This window comes from Mustela lutreola, chromosome 6 (genome assembly GCF_030435805.1).
Source record: "Mustela lutreola isolate mMusLut2 chromosome 6, mMusLut2.pri, whole genome shotgun sequence".
NCBI lineage: Eukaryota > Metazoa > Chordata > Mammalia > Carnivora > Mustelidae > Mustela > Mustela lutreola.
The window spans coordinates 57249634-57273622 of NC_081295.1; the positions used below are offsets into that span (position 1 = coordinate 57249634).

The 23989-nt window shown below is 39.3% G+C and overlaps 1 protein-coding gene across 3 annotated transcripts in view; it reads left to right on the forward strand.

Annotated features, from left to right (window-relative positions):
• EPM2A (EPM2A glucan phosphatase, laforin) overlaps positions 1–23989 on the forward strand; it is a 155746-nt gene that overhangs the window by 34266 nt on the left and 97491 nt on the right. The window contains exon 1 of one of the 3 annotated variants that reach the window (XM_059177333.1): positions 19243–19933. The exons of 1 other annotated variant lie outside the window; for it this stretch is intronic. In XM_059177333.1, coding sequence (XP_059033316.1) covers positions 19633–19933 — 301 coding nt within the window. In that variant the 5' untranslated portion in view covers positions 19243–19632. Of the gene's footprint in view, positions 1–19242; positions 19934–23989 lie in introns of those variants that run through there. One more of the 3 variants, XM_059177331.1, reaches the window with a different exon arrangement.

Genomic DNA, 23989 nt, shown 5'->3' on the forward strand with positions numbered 1-23989 from the left:
GGGAATGTGCTCCATTGAACAGCACTCGGTGCTCTGTACATTCAAATTCTATCTCCATACTGACTTTCCCTCGGTGTGGAAATATGATTATCTTCTCCATCTAATGTTAAACAGAAACCCCCACCGGTGCTTCACTGCCCTCCTCACTTCCATCTATCCCATCCTATCTCTCAACTCTTTATGTTGAGTCTTTTGAAAGAGCGGTTGGTTCTCACTCTGCCCTAGCTCAGGTCTTATCCCGTCCTATCTCTCAACTCTTTATGTTGAGTCTTTTGAAAGAGCAGTTGGTTCTCACTCTGCCCTAGCTCAGGTCTTATCCCGTCCTATCTCTCAACTCTTTATGTTGAGTCTTTTGAAAGAGCGCTTGGTTCTCACTCTGCCCCAGCTCAGGTCTTATTCATTAAGCACCTTGAACAATTTGATTTCCCTTCAACACAGGCAAATAAATCATGTTCAGCAATAACCTTTTGGATTATCAATTCCATTAGGATATTTTCATGTTCTTATCTTACTCCAACTTGACACTTGAAACTCTTGCTCCTATATCTCCCCTCTACTACACCCTCCTACTTTTCCTTGTATTTATTTTGGTTGCTCTTAGCTAGACTTCTTAAGTGCATGGACCACATCTTATTGGTCTTCCTATTATCAAACTTAGTGTATCAGACAGAACAAACACACAAATATTTGTCAAATAAGTGAATAAATGCTCCTTCTCCATCTCAAGGTTCTTCTCTAATACTAGTGGACATCAGAGCTTCGTCCTTGGTCATCTTCTTCACACATATTCTGCCCATATAAACGGATAATCCCGTTTACTTTTCACCTTCAGGTATACCAGATTTGGTAGCTCCTAAATTTAAACCTCTTCTAAACTCCAAGTGATTGACCCAGTTGTCTTCCAGTTAATGTCTCCTGGATGGCCTGCAAATATCAGAGTTCAACATGTACAAAGCCTGCAAATATCAGAGTTCAACATGTACAAAGCCTTCCTCATCTGTCTTACGAAAAGCATGCCTTAATAAGAGGGTTGATCAGTTGTTAGGAGCAGAGATGTTGAGACCCTTTGTTCCCGTTAGTTGTTCCCTAGGTGTGAGTGCTTTTGTTCCTTTAGTTCTCAAAGAGAAACCTTGATGAGAGAAAATTTTTTCTTACCAATAGACTGCTGCTTTTTTATAGTATAACCTGAATGGCTCTCTGAATTTTTTCTCTCTGCCAAAGCCTTAGATTCTCTCTTTGATTGTTCTAGTTTGGGATGGACTAGAGACTGAAGGAATTAGTGGGAAGCAACAGTGTGCGCGTGTACGCGCCTGTGTGTGTGTGTGTGTGTGTGTGTGTGTGTGTATGAGTCCCATTACATGAAGAAATTTGTTAAGAAAAAAAGACAGAAAAAATCCATTTTGCTACTTATATAAAATAAACACCTTTAAAAATATTTTTATTTATCTGGAGATAGATATTGAGCATCAAAAAATTTAAAAATCTTTCAAGCATGAATGTTATTACATTTTATACCTAAAATCCCATAACTAGCTCCTGACAATTGACAGTTACTAAATAATTTCATTTTCTTTTTTTTTGTTAAAGATTTTTATTTATTTATTTATTTGACAGAGATTACAAGTCAGCAGAGAGGCAGGCAGAGAGAGAGAGAGAGAGAGAGAGGAGGAAGCAGGCTCCCCACTGAGCAGAGAGCCCAATGTGGTGCTTGATCCCAGGACCCTGGGATCATGACCTAAGCCGAAGGCAGAGGCTTTATCCCACTGAGCCACCCAGATGCCCCTAATTTCATTTGATACAACCAATTCAGTTGCATGTCATTGACCTATCTGCTTGTCTAGAATTGCCTTAGATATTGATTACAAATAATGACTGGTCTAATACTAATATACTCAAAGTTTTTACCACTTACTTGTTTAATCAAAAGGTAAATTCGGAAACAAGATGGGATCAGAAGGGAGGCAAACCATAAGAGACTCTTAATCTCACAAAACAAACTGAGGGTTGCTGGTGGCAGGTGAGGGGTTGGGAGAGGGTGGTTGGGTTATGGACATTGGGGAAGGTATGTGCTATGGTAAGTGCTGTGAAGTGTAAACCTGGCGATTCACAGACCTGTACCCCGGGGCTAATAATACATTATATGTTAATCAAAAAAAAAAATATATATATATAGAGAGAGAGAAGGTAAGTTTGTTCAGGGTCGTCTGGGTGGCTTAGGCAGTTAAACTTCTGATTCTTGGTTTCAGCTCAGATCATGATCTCATGGGTCCTGGAACTGAGCCCTCTGTGGGGCTCTGTGCTCGGTGGGGAGTCTGCTTGAAAGATTCTCTCCCTCTGCCCCTCCCTCTGCTTTCTCTCTCGCTCACTCACTCACTCAATAAATAAATCTTTTAAAAAAGTAAATCTGTTCACAGTTTATAGATTTGTACAATGTATAGTTCAAATATGTCATTGGACCTAGAGTATTTTACTAGTTATGGCATTTTAATTTATCCAATGGCTTTTTGCTTTGATACTAAACCATCGAAATGTTAAAATTGAACAGATTAGTAATTATATGGCCACATTTATTTAATGTGAAATATATGTATAATAATGCAAAAGATGGTTATGTAATCAAGAAGTCAAGAGCAATGAAGAACACAATGAGTCTTATACTGGGATTCAGCATCTATTCATCTGCTGTGAGCTAGACAGTACAGGTACCGTGTAATTGTCGTTGCTCCTATAGTAAAGATGATACAGCTGAGTCAACATGACAGAAGCTGAGGATTCTGTAGGAGAATTCATGAGTAAGTAGTACTCCCCAAAGTACTTCAAAAGTATCATCCAGGGCGCCTGGGTGGCTCAGTGGGTTAATCCTCTGCCTTTGGCTCAGGTCATGATCAGGTCAGGTCAGGTCCTGGGATTGAGCCCGGCATCGGGCTCTCTTGTTCAGCAGGGAATCTGCTTCCCCACATCCCTGCCTCTCTCCCTACTTGTGATCTCTGTCTGTCAAATAAATAAATAAAATCTTAAAAAAAAAAAGTATTCATCCATTCTCTGGCTTCCATTTTTGCTATGAGGAAACAGCTGTCAGTCTAGTTATCTTTCCTTTGTATATTACCTTTTTTTTGTTTTCCCTCTGCCTGCTTTTAGGATAAACTCTTGGTCACTGGTGTTCTTTGTTTTCATTATGATAGATCCAGCTATGCATTATTTTTTGTCCCATTTGGGATTCATCATCATTCTTGAATCTGAAGATTTATATTTCTCAAAAAGACATACTGTAAGTCATATCAAAGAAATGTGAACAGTAAATAGAAGGAGATAGAGAAAGAGAGGTTTAGTTAGTTTGTTTCAAGATGAGAGAAATAGTAATATAAGTGTTACTGATGTATCTGATCCAGGAAAGAAAAAGAAATTGGTGGCACGGTGGGGGAAGGGCTATTGTCATGCCCTTGAGTAGCTGAGAGGAACTGAGATCATGCGGAGTTGGAGTTAGCCTTAGCCAGGAGGACTGACATGTACTGTAAGAGAGGGAAGGCAGAGTGTATGAATCCACATATATTTTATTGGGTAGAAAAGGGAGAAGCAATAGCATCTAGTAATTTTCCTTTATTTGTATACTTTCAATCAAAATTTCTTCAAATTGGCTTTTTTATCTGTTGCTATGTAAGTCGACATGAAAGAGCAATTTGTGTCAGAAACTCGTAGGGAGTTTAGAAAAATGACACGTGTCTTGAGTCCTCGTTCTCAATCATGGGTGGTATGACACCCTGGGGGACATCTGGTGACATCTGGAGACATTTTGGTTGACACAACTGCAGATGTGCTACTGGTATCTAGGGGGTAGAAGCCACAGATGCTGCTAAACTTCCTACAAAGCACAGAAAAGCCCCACAAAATAATTATGTGGCCCCAGAGGTCGATAATGCTGAGGCAGAGAATAGCGCTGGTGTGGAGCAGTGGTGAACAAGCTTTTCTGGAAAGGGTAAGGTAGTAAACATTTCAGGCTTGGAGGCACGTTGGTTTCTGCTGCATGTCCTCAACAATGCCAGGTTAGTGTGAAAGTACATGAGGGCAATAGCAAATGCGTGAACCTTCCTGCGTTCTAACAAACATCATTTTCAAAAGCAGGTGAGTGTCCCATTGACTATTTTCCTAACCCACGATCTAGTAGAAGTTTTTACTTCTGCTGCAAAACCTAAAACATAGAAGCAAAGTTTACACTAATCTTCACTGGCAACAACGATGAAAAGCTCTGCATTCCTGATGATGTTGGTGCTGTGATTAGTTGGCCATGTGCCTAGTTGGTGCTTAGTGAATGTTTTCAAATCCAGACAATTATAAGTTGGTAAGTCACCTGTTTTATTTCAGACATTAAATATCTTCCTATCACTATTTTTTTCTCCTGAGATGATCTCCTAGTAGCCACTGGTCCTATCCACATCCTTGTGATTTGGGGATTCTCGTGTCTGCTTTTCTCCATGACTACAGGTATATCTCTCCTCTATCCCCAGACACATTAGTTTCTCTCTCTCTCTCTCTCTCACACACACACACACACACCCACCACACACAGCCGAACTACACTGAAAGGTGTTTATTTATTATTGACCTCATTACTCATCTAATGGTTTATTTTTCTTCTGATATTATTAATTAGCACATTCATACATACTAAACAGATACAGTTTTTCATTTTATTGAAAAAGACTCACTATTCCTTTGAGGACTTGCCAATCCCAAGCATTATGATATTATAGTTTAACCAAATCTTTAAGTCATTCAGAATCAAATCTTCACTGATCAGACATTGAAATATATTCTTTATAGAACTATAAAATTAAATTTACTTTATTATTTTACAATTTTCAAAAATCAAGAAAAATGCTACCTTTCATCTTTTTTCAAAGTTGTATAAGTTTCATAGAAATCTATCATTCTTGATTTTGAGACACTAAGTTAGAATTATTGTCCAGAGTTTTCTTCCTATGTTATCTTTAACTTAGCTAGCAATAAAAGAATCACATCTAAATAGTGAGTAGAAAAGTTATCTTGACATTTTTAATATTTTCCACTGAAGATGTGGCTTGTATTGTTTGGGAACTTATATGTAATTCAAAAGTTGAAAACTTTTTCCCTCATACCACAGTAATTAGCTTTGTATTTATTCTCAGCAGGACTAAAGTTCATAATACATATAGATCTTTAAAGTATGACTTTTTTCCTAATAAAGGATCACTTTTAATGTACTGTGAAGGAAGAAATGCAGCTAACATGGCTCAAACATTTCAAAAGAATTTGCCAGAAGTTAAAAACTAAGATAATAAAAGAAAGTAGGCCAGAGAGTGAGAAGATTAGAGGAAAATAATGATTAACTTATGGAAATTAGATGGAAGAGTAAAATAGAAAACAAAAGAATTCCTATGCATGATGGGCAATGAGAACCATGACAAAGAATGTTTCTTAAAGCTTCTACTTTCAGTATATCTTTTTATTAATTTAAAAAAATTAATTAACATATAATGCATTATTAGCCCCAGGGGTACAGGTCTGTGAATCACCAGGTTACACACTTCACAGCACTCACCATAGTACATACCCTCCCCAATGTCCATAACCCCACCACCCTCTCCCTACCTGCCCCCCCCGGAAACCCTCAGTTTGTTTTGTGAGATTAAGAGTTTCTTATGGTTTGTCTTCCTCCCAATCCCATCTTGTTTCATTTATTCTTTTCCTACCTTCAAACCCCCAACATTGCATCTCCCCTTCCTCATATCAGGGAGATCATATGATAGTTGTCTCTCTCTGATTGACTTATTTCGCTAAGCATAATACCCTCTTGTTCCATCCACATTGTCGCAAATGGCAAGATTGTGTTTCTTTTGATGGCTGCATAGTATTCCATTGTATATATATACCACATCTTCTTTATCCATTCATCTGTTGATGGACATCTAGGTTCTTTGCATAGTTTGGCTATTGTGGACACTGCTGCTATAAACATTCAGATGCACTTGCCCCTTTGGATCACTATGTTTGTATCTCCAGGGTAAATACCCAGTAGTGCAATTGCTGGGTCATAAGGTAGCTCTATTTTCAACTTTTTGAGGATACTTTCAGTATATTTTGAAAAGGTTAGGTTACACAGGAGCATTACTCCAAAGATTTCAAGTTTTCTGCTTCAGAATAATACCAAACTCAGTATAAGGTGGTTTAAAAATTTCTCTACCAAAGTGTACTTTTTTCATAGCAAAAATTGGATAGACTTGAGAGACAAACAGAAAATATCTTACCTCTGTGAATTTGGGGGTTGAAGTCCTCCTACTTGATTATATACATTATCGTACTGATTAATACCTACTTTCCCCCTAAATTGACATTGCTTAAGTTGATTCCCAAGAATGTGAAATTCAACATTTAAAAAATAGTATTTTTATACTTAGATTAAGTCAGCCTCTTTAGTGTTTAAATATTAATATTACTTTTTTTTTTAGTTTAGAAATACATTTTCAATGTAGGTATAGCTTCTATTTTTTAAAGTGGGCCCCCATATATCTACTCACATCATTTTGAATTGTTTTGATAACATAATATCCTCACATCTCTGTACTATAATTGCGGTGTCAATTAATTTAACATCACTTGAACTGTAGCATTTTTTTATGAGGTAGCAATAAAATTAAAACCTCCAAATATTTTATTATAAGTGTAAGGCCTTTGGAGTCAAAAAGCTTTGGATTTAATACCAACTCAGCCACTTGCTAGCTTGTAACAGAAAAATTTAATTAACCAGTTAAGTTTCAGTGTCTTAACCAGCAAAATGGAATCCTAATTTCTACTTAAGAGAATTTTATTAGATAATAAAACCAAAGTCCGAAGCTCAGTGACTGCAACAATGTAGCTCCCATTAAATGATCACTTCTATTATGACCAAACTATTTGAGAACATCTAAGTATTTTGAAGCAATTAGACTGTTTCCTAAATATTTTGCATTTTTATTCTGATGTTTTGCTTATCTAAATAATGAGATGCATTATAGACTGTTCTGTATAAACAAATACTAACCCTGTGAAATTTCTTATGCCTAAAATAGTTTTGTTTTGCATATTTCTGCTTGTAGAAAAATGTCACACTTTCAGTTTTCCAAGTACAAGTTGTCAAACAGATCCTATCTAAACAAGAGCTGTTTTCTGAAGCCAGTAAATACAAGGGAATTTAGTAAACTTTTCCTAATTTAACCATTTTTCCATGTTACTTAGCAACCAGCTAATACTTCAGAAAAATCTCCTTTTTGTACTGAATTGCCATTGAGATTTGTGTCTGTTGCCAAACTGAAGATCAAATAGATAGTCACAATTTCCCTAAGGGACACAGCTGAAACCTAGCTAATGTTACCTCATCGCCACTAAAAGCCCAGTGTTTTCTACACTTCCTATTTAGAAATACCATTATGTGTTGTTACTTGTGTATAATAAATTCATAGTAAATCCTCTGAGACTGGGGCTATAAATGGAAACGCGTCATGTAGCCAACCATGCCTCCTTAATACTTAACATGTGCCCGTCCTCCAGAAACATTCTTTATTTGCTTTGAGAGCACATTAAATAAAGTATAATATGAGTAGGGTAACAGTACATTCTGTTTTGCCTGGCATGAATCTGGTTTACATCTACTGTAAATCAATTAACATTGTTAATTATTTTAACACCTCTTTTCATTCTCAAAATTTATCAGCTTAAGATAATAAGTTATGTGGTCACCCTGGATCTGAAAAATTTGGAGGCAGTTCAGAAGAGAGCAATGGAAATAACTAGAGAAACAACTAAAGGAGTTGGATTTATTTATCGCTTGAAGAAAAGGGTAAACATAAGGAGATTACACTCTTCAAGGAGAAAATCCAGAGGAGCTATCCCGAGAGGAATCGAAATCCTCAGCCTGCTTTCCAACTCAGGTCTGCATAGAATGAAAACTTTTACATTGAAGATATGCTATGTAGAAAGTAGCAAGACAGTAGATGTACATACTAGATTACACCCAGTAAAGGTTATTGTTCCTTATTTTTAATATTTTTTCAAGAACAAATAGAATATGAACATACTGTATGATTTAGCAATTCTTTTATAGAACTACTTATATAGTGATAGGTCCTAGAGAAATTAGTGCAAATGTACAACGTGAAGTACATACTAGGCTGTTGATAGCTTTATGTTTATAATAGGTCCATACCCAAAATAATTCACCTATTAGGGCACCTGGGTGGCTCAGTGGGTTAAAGCCTCTGCCTTCAGCTCAGGTCATGGTCCCAGGGTCCTGGGATCGAGCCCGGTGTTGGGCTCTCTGCTCGGCAGGGAGCCTGCTTCCCTTCCTCTCTCTCTTCCTGCCTTTCTGCCTACTTGTGATCTCTGTCTGTCAAATAAATAAAATCTTAAAAAAAAATTCACCTATTAACAATAAAATTTATAAAGCATAGGATATTCAGGCAATGAAATATGCTACACATGAACAAAAATAATTAAGTTATACTTACATGCCACAAGATGTATGTGTTTCAAAGCCATAGTGTTGAGAAAAAGACTTGTTACAAAAGAAAACATGCAGTATGGTTTCATTTTTACGAAATTCAAAAAAACAAGTGAAACTTTGTTTGTATGCGTGCCTTAGAAGCAAATCCTCAATCAAGGATTCTGGTTCAGGAATTAATTTGAAACTTATGAAACTACTGATACTCAATCATTTGTGACCTACACAAATGCCAGTTATGGTTCCATGAAATAGTTTAGTCAGGAAGAAGAGCAGTAGAGGTGGGGAAATAGACAAGGCAGAAGCAGATCATATAGGGACTCTTTCCAAGGCAGTTACCACTGTGGATGACTACAGCTTAATCCCCTCAGGGAAACTCAAGGGAGCCAGAATTCTGGACATACCAGAATTAACTTATTTTAGGCACAAAGAGGTTAAGATATATAAATATCTTAACCTCTTTTTTATATTTTCTGTTAATTTTTGTGGGGGGACATGCAGTGAGTACGATGTAGGGCAGATAATTCAGTCAACCCAATAAGGACACGTGATATGAGTAAGACATAAATGCTGGTGGTTTTAAGTCATGGATATTTTGAGGACATTTGTTATCAAAGCATCACCTAATCCTGACTGAACACCTAGTTCTTCAGCCTTTTCCAAAAGGCCCACTTGAAGGGAGTGTGGAGAAAGGGAAAACAATGGGGACTATCTCATAGGTTGGAAATGGGGAGGAGAGAGTCAAGTCAAGAGGGTGTTGCATGTGGTCTTCCAGCTGGGAGATCAGGAACAGCAAGATCAATCCCCATTTACTCTGAGGTCCTTGGGAGTGAGGGTATTGTTCACCTGGAAGGTAAAGTAACATATAATGAGAATGATATACCTCCAACTCCTGAATATACAGACCAATGCATTATTTTATTGCAAAGTGTCAAGGACTCTCTTCCTTTTTTGGACTGGTTAATTTGAAGGTAGTGCAATAAATTTCTCTACTCTAAAAAACATTGAGATTGCTCTTGAACATAACCCAGGACAATACAGCTTCCTGGAAAATCTCAAGGGAGGGAGTAGGCTTAAAATGCTGGTGATGGATGGAACCATCACATTAAAGACTATTTGAAGCTATTCTTAAAAAGTTCTATAATCATATTGTTCAGAAAACCAAAAGATAACTAATATTTATTTTCTTGAGGAAAATCACTTTTCTCACTCATGGATCATGTATGTTCCGGTGGCTGTATCATTGACACTTGAGGTGACCACAGGAGAGGAAGGACATGGAAACAAAAGGAAGTGTGTGTCTCTGATAATCCTTTATGTTTTAGAAAATTAGATGTATGGATAAAAACAAATAAATGAGAAACTTAAAACCTGTTTTTAATAAGCATCCCAGTTTCCTCATATATCAAACAAAGGAACATGGAGCTCCTTCTGGTTCTTAGAACTCTACTGTTCCAAGCACAGTTGTTCTTTCTTTGAATTTTCTAACTCAGAGCAATGTGGGAAACCAACTATATTAAACTGATTGACTACTAAAGGTATTAATCTGGTGAAATAAATTATATTCTCATTTATTCTTTGGAAGAATTTCTAAATTGATCATGGAATCAATTGCTCCTCCACCTGGGACATACAAACTTAATTAAACCACAGAATTTTTTTTCCCAGGTGAATTTACTGGCCTTGCAATGACTATGTCATAGCCGGACACTTATTGGAAATTAAAGATTCTGAAAAATCAATTTTTTCCTTAAAGTGATAATAAATCACACTTTCTAAAAAGAATGTTACTGCATCCAAAGATATTTACTTAAAAAATGCAATCTCATGTATCTAACATCATACTTCAGGAAGTCGGATAGCTAAATGAGATTATTAAATATATATTAGCCTTGCCATGATTAATACTGTTTGCCTGGTAAGCTTGCAGGTGGTGTACTCACATACTCACTGCCAAAGATAATAGCAAATAGATTAGAACAATTTACAGTATGCTAATTTTTGCTATTATAAAATAGCACAATGAACTTATCTTCATACTGAACTAAAGTGTATGAAATCGTTCACCTCTTGATTTTAATAAGTTAGATATTCTCTCTTTGGACAGTAAACACCCAAGACATTTTCTTTTCTCTATTTCCCATTTCTTCATTATAGAACTACCATAATATGCTTGTTTCTCTATAATTATTATTTAAAAAAAGATTTTATTTATTTATTTGACAGAGAAAGAGAGAGAGATCACAAGTAGGCAGAGGCAGGCAGAGAGAGAGGGGGAAGTAGGCTTCTTGCTGAGCAGAAAACCTGATGCAGGTCTCGATCCCAGGTCCTTGAGATCATGACCTGAGCCGAAGGCAGAGGCTTAACCCACTGAGCCACCCAGCTGCTCCTCTTTGTTATTTTTAATAGAAATTGTAAAACATATAAGTAAGAATGCAGAACTAGTCTAACCTATAATTGATTAGTGCAGAATATGTCATATAGTTATCTGAGAAAAAACAATTTCTGGGATCTGTATCCTTTGTTAGTCTGACATTACATTAAACATGCTTTGAGATTTTTTGTGTCTCTGCTTTTGTTGCTGTGGTTACCGGTGTACCGGAATACCAGTGGCCCTTCACCCCCACCTCTTTCTTGTCTTCTGTCCATTCCAAGCTCTGGTTGCAAGTCCTTCATGACCGGATACCAGACCCAACCTGTCTAGGTCCTTGGTGCTTCAGTCCTTCTGCGACCTTTATGATGCCTGCCGCTAGTTGTTCGTAGCTGCTTGGTGACAAGTAATTTAGTATTGTTAAACTTGAAAACAATAATTTTTTGTGTTGTAACAGTTTTCATGTGTATTTCTTTCCAGCAACTATACTGATGAACTCTATGAGAACAAGAATCACGTTTTATATTTGTTGGTGCGTTCCAAGTCACCTACCCAATGCTGTATACTTCAAAAGTATTTGTACACTGTGGTGCCTGGGTGGTACAGTTGGTTGAAGAGACCAACTCTTGGTTTCAACTCAGGTTGTGACCTCAGGGTCGTGAGACCATCCCCATGTTGGGCTCTGTATCGTGCTGGAGTCTGCTTAAGACTCTTTCGTTCTCTCTCTGCCCCTTCCCCCTATGCTTGCATTCTCTTTCTCTCTCAAATGAATAAATCTTCAAAAGTATTTGTATATAGATTGTCTCTTGTGAAATGGTTATCACTTTTGGAAGAAGCTGAAAAAAATAAAAAGGTTATTCTTCTATGTACTATCGCAAATCAGTACCTCAGTGTATGCTGGAGGAAGCAAATCCTCCTCTTGCAGATTCTTAGGAATCAGGTTTATGTGTATTTTCCTTTGAAAAACAGGGGTTCGGGATACCTGGATGGCTCAGTCAGCTAAGCATCTGCCTTCAGCTCAAGTCATGATCCCAGGGTCCTGGGATCAAGCCCTGTGTTGGGCTCCCAGCTCAGGAGGTAAAACCGTATTTTCCCTCTCTCTCTCTCTGCCCCTGCTCATGGGCTTTCTCTTTCTCTCTCTCACTCTTTCTTTCAAAGAAATAAATAAAATCTAAAACAAACCAAAAAACCAGGGGTTCAAAACCCACATGACTTCAAGAGGCCCACAGCTGTTCTAATAGTTGACTTGCTGTTTTTGGAACAGTTTTATTGAGATATTATTCATAGAAGTCATCTATTTAAAGTGTACAATTTTAATTTTAATATATTCACAGATTTGTGCAACCATCACTATAATCACTTTTAGGATATTTTTAACACTTCCTTTCCCAAACCCTATACCTTTATTAGTCACTCCTCATTCCCTTCCCTATAGATTCTGATCTGAGACATCACAAACCTCCTTTCCGTATCTGTAGACTTGCCTATTCAGGACATTTCATATAATTGGAATCACACAGTATGTGCTCTTTTGCAACTGGCCTTTTGACTCAGCATAACATTTTCAAAATCAAGCCATGTTATAACATACATCAGTACTTTATTTCTTTTTATGGCCAAATATAGCGCATTTTGTTGATTTAGTCATCAGGTGATAGAAATTTGAGTTGTTTTCAATTTTTGGCTATTAGGAATAATGTTGCCATGTATATTCACTTGCAGAGTTCTTTTTTTTTTTTAAGATTTTATTTATTTATTTGACAGAGAGAAACATCACAAGTAGGCAGAGAAGCAGGCAGAGAAAGAGGGGGAAGCAGGCACCCTGCTGAGCAGAGAGCCCGATGCGAGGCTCGATCCCAGGACCCTGAGATCATGACCTGAGCCGAAGGCAGCGGCTTAACACACTGAGCCACCCAGGCGCCCCTCACTTGCAGAGTTCTGAATGGACATTGTTTTCCATATCTTGTGAAGGAGTGGGATTGCTAGGTCATACGTTAACACTATGTTTTACCTTTGGAGGAACTGTCAAATTGTTTTCCAAAGTGGCTGCACTATTTTGCATTTTCATCAACCTAAATAAAACTTCCAGTATCTTCATATCGTCACTACTTCCTTTTTAATGCTGTCATGAAAACTAACAAACAAAAACTCTTGGAGTATCAGGATAAACAACAACTTGGCCCCAATTTCAGGGAGACAATATGGGCATGGTGGAAAATGGAGTGTTGGGAGTTCAAGCCCATCCAAAGGGGGAGACAGTCCCTTCTCAGCTCCACCCATTGTGTCTTGGAAGCTGTGGCCCCTTCTTGCTAAATCTTTTTTTTCAAGAGAAGATAAAAATTTGGATATTCCTGTGAAATTTTCCAATATTTATATTTTGGCAAGGAATTAAACAGAAGCCCATGTATGTCTGTCGGTTGTGGTCTGCAGTTTTGTGGTCTCTGCTACAGAAAGTACCAGTGGTTTCTAAGATCACAGACCAGTGATGTTGCAGCCACTATGTTACTTCCCACAGAGGGAGCAACTGTTACTCTTACAATTTCTCCATCTAGAACTCCTCCCTACCCTTACCCCCTACCCTGACTTTATAAATTCTACAAGCTCTTTTTTGTGTAGGGGTACAGAGATATTAACACCTCACTCTAGTCACATTTCTACCTGAAATCGAAGGGAAATGTGCTAAGTCAGATTAAGAAAACTTGTTTCTCTCATAATAGCAGTTTCTGGCCTTCTTCCAAGGAAAGAAGCTTTAGAATTTTGGTTTCCTGTTTCATTCATCTCTTGGAGTTCCCTGCACTACAGAAGGGCTGTGGAGTTTCTGGTGAAGTTCGTGCATAACAAAATCTTAGCAGAGAGTGCAGTCTCCCACAGGGCAGACCCCAAAGGCAGATGATATGGTCATAGTGAATGTATATAAAGTCTAGGGTACTGTTCTAAATCTAGTTAGATTCATCTGTGTTTGTCCAGACTGCTGCATATAATCTGTTTACAGCTCTAATTTTACTGAGGTTTGCCAACTGGATCTAAACAACTTAATTTTTTTTTTTTTTAACACTTTTAGAGTAGGGCTTTAGTTTATATATGTCTTTGTGAGAATTGGAATAATTCCCTGCTTGGAGAAGGAAATAGTGAAATGTGTTAGACCTGAGAGATGGCACCCCCCAAGGCTCCATATGTAGATTTGCCTCGTGGCACTAGGCTTACCCAGGAACAGACAGTTTATGGGAGGAGAACTGCACCCAGAACAAAAGGCTTTGCAAGTGGAGCATGGATTGCATTTCAGCCCTCCCCAGGCCTCCCCAGCCCTTCAGCCTAGTGTTTCTGTGCCCAACTATGTGCTGAGTCCTTGTCTGGAGAGGCTATTGAGTCAGGCATTCCTGTCTTCGTCATTTATTAGTTGTACGGCCTTAGGCAAATCAGTTAATGCTCAAACAATTTGTGGCTTTTTCTGGATAATGGAGATCATAGTTACATCATGGAAATGTGGACAGAATTAGATAAGAGGTGTTTGACACCCAGCACAATGCCAAGCCCATTGTAGATAAGAGTTCAATAATCTGGATGTTATTATTGTTATTTTTATACACTGTACAGAAAAAATATCCAAAACCTAGAATTGAGATATAAGGGTGACTGCCTGTCTTGCGTATTGGAGCAGGACCCTCAGTACCCTCCGAGTTATTTCATCCTCTACAAGAATATTTGTGCCTGATTTATGTTACTGTTTACTATTGGTTAGGGCCCTCCCTCCAAAAGCTATTTATTCAATATTGTAGATGTTTATCTGTCTAAAATGCAAGTGATTTCTGGGTGGCAGGATAGATAAATCCAAAAGTTAGTTTTAGTGCCCAGTAGGATATTAATCAGTTTTGTATCTAATCTAGTAATCTACCAGTCTTTCCGAGTCTATACATATTAGGTCTGGAATTCTTTTTGAACCACTTTTATCATTCTGCTGGTTTCTTCATTAATATATGTGAGAGTCATTTTGGAAAATTATACTTTGACAATCTCCATAGCGCATGCTTGGACGAGGATATAGTTTTGAATAAGTGGTTACTTCCTTTAATTAAACAGGAGTACAACTTCTCCCCAACGATTCTGCATTTCCGGGAATCCTTGAGCTCCTAGTATGAACTAGAGTTTAGCCGGGGAAGCCCATGGTCTTTACACAGTTCCTGCTTTACCCTTTTTTTCCTATCGAAGGTCAATGGGGTTTCACTTCAGGCTTCTCCTTGCCAGCTATCACCAATCCTTGCTTTCCTTCTGGGATCCTCACCGTTGTCCCCCTGGTGTTGAAGTAAACCAATGTTTCCAAACCAACCTTCTGTTTGTCCTCCTTTCCTCACGCCAGACAAAAGCATCCTAAACAGCGTCACGTTTAAAATACCTGTAGGCTTGATAGAAACACGTACAATGATTAGGAAAAAGCAGCAAAGGGTGAATTACAGAGTGTTCAAATTCCTGAAAACTACTTGTCAGGCTTGCCTCCTGCCCCTCCCCCGCGCGGGGCTGCTCGCCTTCCCCACCTTAGTCTCAGTTCTTCACTTAAGTATCAAGGAGCCTGCTCTGCTTCCAGCTAACTCTTTCCCTTTTCTCAAACTCCTCGAAAGTTCCCGTTGGAGTTTCAAATCATCCTTCCTAGCCACTACTCTTTTATTCCTAGTGGATGAGGTGTTGACCCTTCTACCCTTTTTGAGAGAGGTGTTAATTAACCTGCCATTCAAATTACCCCAGACCTAGGAGGCTCTTTTTCAATCTGAAGGAAGCTCTGAACTGGTGTCTCTGAACTCAAGGTCCAGCTAACCGGCCTGGCCCTGTACTTTCGCTAGGAAGAGCCAGTTGGGGTCATTGCTTGACAGAATCCAGGCTCAGACGACCTGTTGAGAAGAGGCATTCAGTTCAGAAGTGCGGAGAGGAGGTGTGGGTTTTACAAAGCGGACAGCAGCCGGCGTGTGTGTGTGTGTGTGTGTGTGTGTGTGTGTGTACACATGCGTGGCAGGGAAGGGGCAGGTCAATATCTTTTGAAAAGAAATATGCTTCACTGTAATTTTATACTTGGACCATTTAAAAAAAATCAATATTTCTGGGACACCTGGGTGACTCAGTTGGTTGAGCGACTGCCTTTGGCTCTGGTCAATTTAAAAAAATCAATATTTCTGTAGCATAAATTGCATAAAAATGCATGACTAAACTGACTGTTGGTGATGTCCTAAAAATGCAGTTCTTGTCTGTATGGTGGGATGGGGTGGGAGGTGGAATTATTGGAATCTCCTGCAGATAGGAGATTTTTATATGTATCAGAAAGGGGCATGGATTTTTTAAATAGTTGAGAAATTGTGGAATTTTTAGACAAAGCCTGGGTATAGGTCAAATCTGTCTATTGCTTCAGATCCTTGAAGGGATTTCAAGTAGCCTAACCTACAATTTTCCAACCCAGAAAAAAGTAAGCTGCAATATGCAAATTTTCTAAGCTATAATTAAATTCTTTCAGGAAGGTTTTGTTGTTTGCTTTTATTTTTTTATTTTTTTAAACCACAGAATTGGAAATAGTGTATGTGGCACATTTAACTCTTAGTATGTTCTGACAAGTAATAAACTAATGCTTATAACAGTCCCTGAACTATTTGGATGAAATATGGTTTGCATTAGTGAGTGTGTGTATACATATACAATGTTATAAAGGAAGATTTATGATAACTCACTGACTAGTGAAAGATTTCTTCAGAAAACATAAATTACCATAGTTCTAAATAATAGCTTTCCCTGAGGGAGCATTGAAAGAATTTACATTTGAATTGGATCCTGAAACTCTAAATGTGAATTTATCACCCATTCTTCAATAAATGTTGTAGTTTTATAAAAGATAGCACTATAGAAATGAAATTCAATGACAACAAATTAGTTTGGTCTTTTAAAAATTATCAAAATTATGTTTCTTTACTGAGCCAACTCTAGCTCTAAATTCAACTTGTCTTCATATAGCATCAAGAATCTAACTTCAAACGGATTCCATAAATAATCACTTCTAATAAATACCACAATTTTTTGAACTGTAAGAAGAAATCTCAGATGGAGGACTCAACCAGGAAAAAAACCTTTTTTTTTTTTTTTTTAAGATTTTATTTATTTATTCGGAAGAGAGAGCACACAAGAGCAGAACTGGGGTCAGGGAGGGAAAGGGAGAAGCGGACTCCCTGTTGAGCAGGGAGCCAGACACAGGGCTCAATCCAGGAACCTGAGATCATGACCTGAGCCAAAGGCAGATGCTTAACCAACTGAGCCACCCCGGCACCCTTTTACCTTGACTTTCCAAATCTGTATTTCCATTGTCAAGAAGACAGGTGTATAAAGGCATAACAATGACCATTTTCTGGGGTCTGAGATCAAATCCATTCTAAGTACCAAAATATTTATGTCCTTATAGACTTGTCTATTAGTTTAGATTTATCTGTTTCATCATTCCTAAGGATGAAATTGGTTATAGGAAATAATTATAGGAAGTTAGTTTTTCATTAAGAGCTAGTGGAGAATAACTCACTTAAATATGCTGGGATTTAAAGGTAGTCTGTAAGTGATTTTCCTAGAAATCAAATTTTTTATAATGTATATTATATATATCTTTAACTGTAAGCTGAATGGATGACTTTTAGCACCAGCTCTGTCCCTTCCTTGCTATGGGTTGCTTACTGAAACTTTCTGCACATTTTCCTCACATACAAAAATGGAGATGCCATATTAGTTACTTCTTAGGACTGGTAAGAGAATTAAATGAGACAATATGAGTTTGAAAACCACATGCTTAGTTCATAATAAGGGTTCAATGGCTATAATAATTTTTATGGTTAATAAGTTCAAATGATTGATGAAGTATGATTGAGGCTTTGGAATATGTCCTTTTGGTCTTGTTCTTCTTTCCAACTGCATTTTACTTAGTGTACAATGTAGCTATCACATCTACTATATTTCAATCTATGCTGTAAAATACTACATATTTGGTTTGGGGATTAAGGGGATACTTCTGACTGTTAAAATTACTCAACTCCTTTATGATAGAAAAGTAAAGGAAATAATGCCTCTTGATCAAATATGTTGCCCCTTTTGTCTCTTTCTCCTTCATTCTTTCTTTTCTTCCTTCCTTTTCTCCCCCTCCTCCTTTTCTCCTCGTTTTATCTACGGAATGGACAATACTCACCCTGGAAGAGCTGGTGGGAATAATGCCATTTGGAAAGCATACACACAGGCTGCATAGAACAACAGAAGAAAGTCCTGAATTGACAGTTCCCAGGGTCCTTGCACGGCCAAACGACTCTTAATTTCCTAAAATTAGTCTAAGAATATTTTGTTAACAGCAATCTGAATAAGCTGACTCACATGCCACCATGATTTAATGTCTGCTTTGCTACTGAATCAGCCATGTTTGGCTAGCCTTGCTGTCTTCTTTTCTTTGTGTTTATCCTTAAGCTTAGCAACCAACCAAACACTGAATGGAATATCAATATTTAAGAGTAAAGCATATTAGTTTACTAACTGTTCCACTGACAGACTCAGTTTGTATGGCTTACATTTGTATTTCTTTTTGTTTTACTTATGATATTCTTAATGCATGAAATTTTAACTCCCCCCGCCCTATTTTTCACAAGCTTTCAAATACTGGTAAAAACATGAACTAGGAATATTTATGTGTCTCTGGTTGTTAAGTGGTGAATATACAAATGTAAGAACAGGAGAACAATTTTATTAAAGAACCAGAAAATAACAAGTACGTAAACAGGAAGGATGGTTATCTTAAACCAGTAACAAAAATTAAAGCCCTCTCCCCACCCAGGTAAATAGGTTTTTCCTTTTGACCAAACAGCTATAAATCTGTATTTCTTGACAGTATTTGGTTTACTGAAAGCAAATTTTAAGCATTTTTTGTTTTTATGCCATTAAAAAAATATCACACATTTGTAATCATAGAATTATGGTCCGTATTGTTTTACCTTGAAAAGGACTCGAAAGTATTTACTCCAAACGCGTTTTACATATACTAAAAATAGAATATTTTTTGAAAAAATGAAAGCGATCATGTGTCATTTCAGGCATCAAATTGGACTAGGCAAGGGAAAAGTAACCAGTGTTTTTCTGCATCAGCTCTGGGCTCTGAACGGCATCTCTTCCACCAATCAGAGAGACCTTCGGAGTTAGCAGGGTCGTTCAAGATGGTTATTTTATACCCTCACGTTACAGATAAAGAAACCGGAGGCCCGGAGGAAGGGACCTGTTAAGGGCCAGGGTCTTCCCCCAACTTCACTGTTAATGTCAGGCCATTTTTCTTTACGACCCACAAAAACATAATTTCGACTTTTTGGGAAAGATGACAGGAAAATCGCAGGGTTTCTGGGCTGTTTTCCTCCCTTTCCTAACCCGTTTAGACTCCCTTTTGTCGCCTCCGCCGCGTCCCCAGCGGCCCCGCGGAGCCGCGCTGCGGGAAGAGGCGATCCGCCCGGGCAAGCGTCCTTCTCCGCGAGAGGACACTCGTCCCGCGCCCGCTTCCCGTCGCCACAGGCCCCGGGCTGGACCAGGCCCGGCTTCTAGACCGCGTGATGTAGCCCAAAAAAGGTGCAGCCTCGCACGTGTCCCCGCCGGCGCCCCGGCCCCTGGCGACCAGGCCCCCTGCGCCGCCGCCCAATCGCCGCGGCCGCTTCGCGCTCGGGCCACGTCCGCCGGCCGCCGGGCACCGACACCCGGAGCTGCGCCGCCCGCCGCCATGCGGTTCCGGTTCGGGGTGGTGGTGCCGCCCGCGGTGGCCGGGGCCGGGCCGGAGCTGCTGGTCGTGGGGTCGCGGCCCGAGCTGGGGCGCTGGGAGCCGCGCGGGGCCGTGCGCCTGAGGCCTGCGGGCACGGCGGCGGGCGCGGGGGCGCTGGCGCTGCAGGAGCCCGGCCTGTGGCTCGGGGAGGTGGAGCTGGCGCCCGAGGAGGCGGCGCAGGACGGGGCGGAGCCGGGCCGCGTGGACACGTTCTGGTACAAGTTCCTGAAGCGGGAACCCGGAGGAGAGCTCTCCTGGGAAGGTACTGGAGCTGGCGTCCCCACCCGAGCGCGCCCCGGGGACTGCGGCCTCGGCCTCGGCCTGGGGCGCCCGCCGGTGCCCGCTGCGCGCTCCCCGCGCGCTCTGCCCGTCTCCCCGGCTTTGAAAGCTGCCCCCGAACTCCCCGGCCGCCCCGGTGGGCCAAACAGTGTCCGCCTGCCGCGCCTCGGACTCGGGGCGCGTCCCTAGATCCCTGCCGCGCTCCTGCGCGCCGGCCCGCCCCTTCGCTCCCTGACCCTCCGCCCTTTTTCCCAAGCGCCGGGTTCCCGGGGTGTTTCCTGGCGTGTAGGCTGCGCGTCCCGGTTTCCTAAGTAACCCCCGTCCCGGGGCACCCGTCCTCCCCGCGCGAGTCCCTGGCCGCCTGGCCCGCGCTGGGGCTCACGGGTTCTCTCCAGACCTCTGCCCTAGTGTTTCGGCGGCCCGGTTTACCCCCTGGTCCCCTAAGAAATGACCCAACCGGTGAAGCTGCCCTGTTCCCTCATCCACGTGCTTCTGTATGAGGTTTTATTTCCTTAGATCTGAGAGCGAACCAATGCAAAGACATGGAGTCTTTCTCCTTTTAAATTTTTTAATTTATTGAGATATACTTTGATTTCCTAAGATATAAAAACAATATATGCTAGTTGTAAAAAAAGAAAAAAAAATCAAATTTCAAAGTAAAAACTTCTTCCCTGCACTGCCTTCTGCCCAGTACGTGTTTGTCTCTACCTATCATGTATCTATCTCACGCACAAACTATATGATTCTGTATCTTGCTTTTTCTTGATTAACGATATGTTGCCAATACTTTTTAGCGTCACTCCATATAGATGCATTTTATTTTTTAAAAGGCAACAAAATATTTTGCGTCTAACTAGTGCGCATTCAGATGGTTTTCGTTTTCCTCTGTGTTAAACAGTAGTTGCTTCACTGAAAGTCCGTGTATGCAGTTATCTTTGAGTATTTGGGGGTGTTGCTATATGGTAGATTCTGAGAGGTGAACTTGTTAGGTCAGCGTGTGGCCATATTTCACATTTCAATAAGGACTGCGAAATTATACCCTGAAAAGGCTATACCAGTGTAGACCCCAACCCCCAAGCCCCCCCCCCCTCCCCCAGCGAGGTGTGAATTTAGACAGCTCTTTAAAAGTGGTGTGCAAGGTAGAGGATTGGAGTATGTGTGATCAACAGTTGTCTAAAGCTGATGAAATGAATGTCTCTTTAGAAGTATATATGACAAAAATGGGCCATTTAGTCCCTAACGATGTGGAAACAAAGAATCAATAAAGAACATAAGTATTCTGTAATACGTTTGTGTATTATCCACTTGGTTTTATGAACGGGTGGCATTTATTCTCATTTTGTATTACCGTGCCTGAATGGAGGGCTGTGCTCACCAGTTTATGCCCTTCTTTACAGGATACAACTTTTATTAATAGAATTACATAATATTTTTAACAATAAAATATCTGCTAATTTTAATAAAAATTATGGACTTTCCCCTCCCTAGTTCTCCTCCATTTCTGTTTTTAGCTTTTCTGATAATCCTCCCAAAGTTCTAAATAATTTGCTTCTATTGCTATTTCTTAATGTATTACGTGTAGCTTTTGTGATCTTAGATTTTGAGTTTCTATATAAATTTTATAAAACATTTTAAAATTAAAATTAGACAGTATCTACTGTGTATCCATAAATTTAACCATCATACTTGCTGTGAAATGTGAGGAATTTAAATTCCTTATCTCTCTGCTCCCTGCTGTTTTTTTTTTTTTTTAAAGATTTTATTTATTTATTTGATAGATCACAAGCAGGCAGAGAGGCAGGCAGAGAGAGAGGAGGAAGCAGGCTCCCTGCTGAGCAGAGGGCCCGAGGCGGGGCTCAATCCCAGAACCCTGAGATCATGACCTGAGCTGAAGGCAGCGGCCTAACCCACTGAGCCACCCAGGTGCCCCTCCCTGCTGGTTTTTATATTATTATTTTATATAAAAATTATCTATGTATAATTGTTGACTTGCTATTATATAGAAAATTCTGTGCTATAATAATTTTGCTGTGCAGAAAGTTACCCCTGTACAAGAAGGTAAGAAAAATAGCTGACACATATTCTTTTCCCTCTCCTTACTTTGGTTATTTTCTCTTTATTGGTAAGTTTTATATAATTTATATTGTGTTTTATAATTGTTACTATTCCTTCTTGTTTTGGATTGATAACTTGATTCTAAAAATGTTAAGTTAAAGAGCATTATGAGAAGCATCATGGTCAGCGTTTAAGAGTAAGGATTCTGGGGGCACCTGGGTGGCTCCGTGGGTTAAAGCCTCTGCCTTCGGCTCAGGTCCTGATCTCAGGGTCCTGGGATTGAGCCCCGCCTCGGGCCCTCTGCTCAGCAGGGAGCCTGCTTCCTCCTCCCTCTCTGCCTGCCTCTCTGACTACTTGTGATTTCTGTCTGTCAAATAAATAAATAAAATATTAAAAAAAAAAAGAGTAAGGATTCTGGAGCCAGAATGCCTGTGTTTACTAATCCATGTGTGACCTTGGGCAAGTTACTTAATTTCACTGTGCTGTCTTTGTTTTTTTTTTTAGGTTTTTATTTTGAAAAGATTTTACTTATTTATTTGACAGACAGAGATCACAGTTGGCAGAGAGGCAGGCAGAGAGAGAAAGGGAAGCAGGCTTCCCTCTGAGCAGGGAGCCAGAAGGAGGGGTTCGATCCCAGGACCTCAGATCTTGACCAGAGCAGAAGGCAGAGGCTTTAACCCACTGAGCCACCCAGGCAGCTCTACTGTGCTGTCTTTGAAAGAACTAAGCTGGCTAATAAATCTAAAAGAATTAGAAGAGGACTTACATTAAGTGTTAAATAAGTGATAGTGATCGTTATCTTTACTGTTACAATTAGGAAATAATTATTGCAGAACCAAGTAGTGCAATTAGACTCATAAAAAGTGTAATTCTGTGACATGGAACACAGGGAAGGGATTCTTTTCCCTTAACACTGTAAGTGTTAAGATACCCCGGTTTGTTTTACTTCATATTTGGGTGGTAATGTTCTTCTACATCTTGTGTAAAATTTCTAGGTTTTTTTTTCTTTTTTTTTTTTTAACACCAGAAGCAGCACATTGATCATCAGAATTTTCCTAGCTTGACTGCAGTATTTGATGAATGCAAACTTCTCATTTTTTGGAAAAATTTTTGCCTTGAAAAATTGGGATTCTTGTTCTAATTTTCATTGATGTAGTGCGTTCAGAGCACAACTATCTGGGATTTTTTGTTTTTAATTGAACTCCCGGATTAGTTACATTGTTTTGGATGCCATGTCTTCCTCTTTCTTAAATATCTTACTCATTTTGTTGAGTTGTATCCTAAAATAATTTTGAAGAAACAGTAAATGGGAGATAAAATATCTGAATTCTCAGTTTCTTGAAAATGTCTGTATTTTGCCTTCACACTTGACTGATCCTTTGGTATTCTAGTCGCAAATTAGTTTTCCCTTTGAAACCTTTGCCTCATACCTTGTAGTACCCGTTGTAATGGATAACTATGATGCCAAACTAAGCCCATTCCTCTATAGGCAATCTGTTTTTTCCTCCCTCTTTTGAAGACAACCTTTCCTTAAATTATTTTACCAGGATGTATCTGAGTCTCTTGTTTTTATCACTTGACAATGGGTTGGATCTTTCAGTTTAAGTAATTGTTGCTTTTAACTCAGGGAGATAATTTATTATTTCATTTCCTCCCCTGTTTTCTCTGTTCTTTCCTCTGAAATGGCTATTAACTATATAATCCACATTCTGCATACATGTGAGTATCTCTTTTCTCTTATATTTTCCATGGTTTGTGTTTGGATGAATTTTCCTGATAATGTTTCCCAGATCACTGCTTGATTTTTAATACTAACTATTCCATCATTTAGTCCTTACACTGGATTTTTTTACTTTTGGCAATCATATTTTTAATCTTCTGCATTTTTCTGTTATTATCTGATTTCTTTTCTTTTTTCATAGCTGCTTGTTCTTCCTGTATGGATAGAATTTATACCTGAATCTTTCCGATGACATTAGATAGA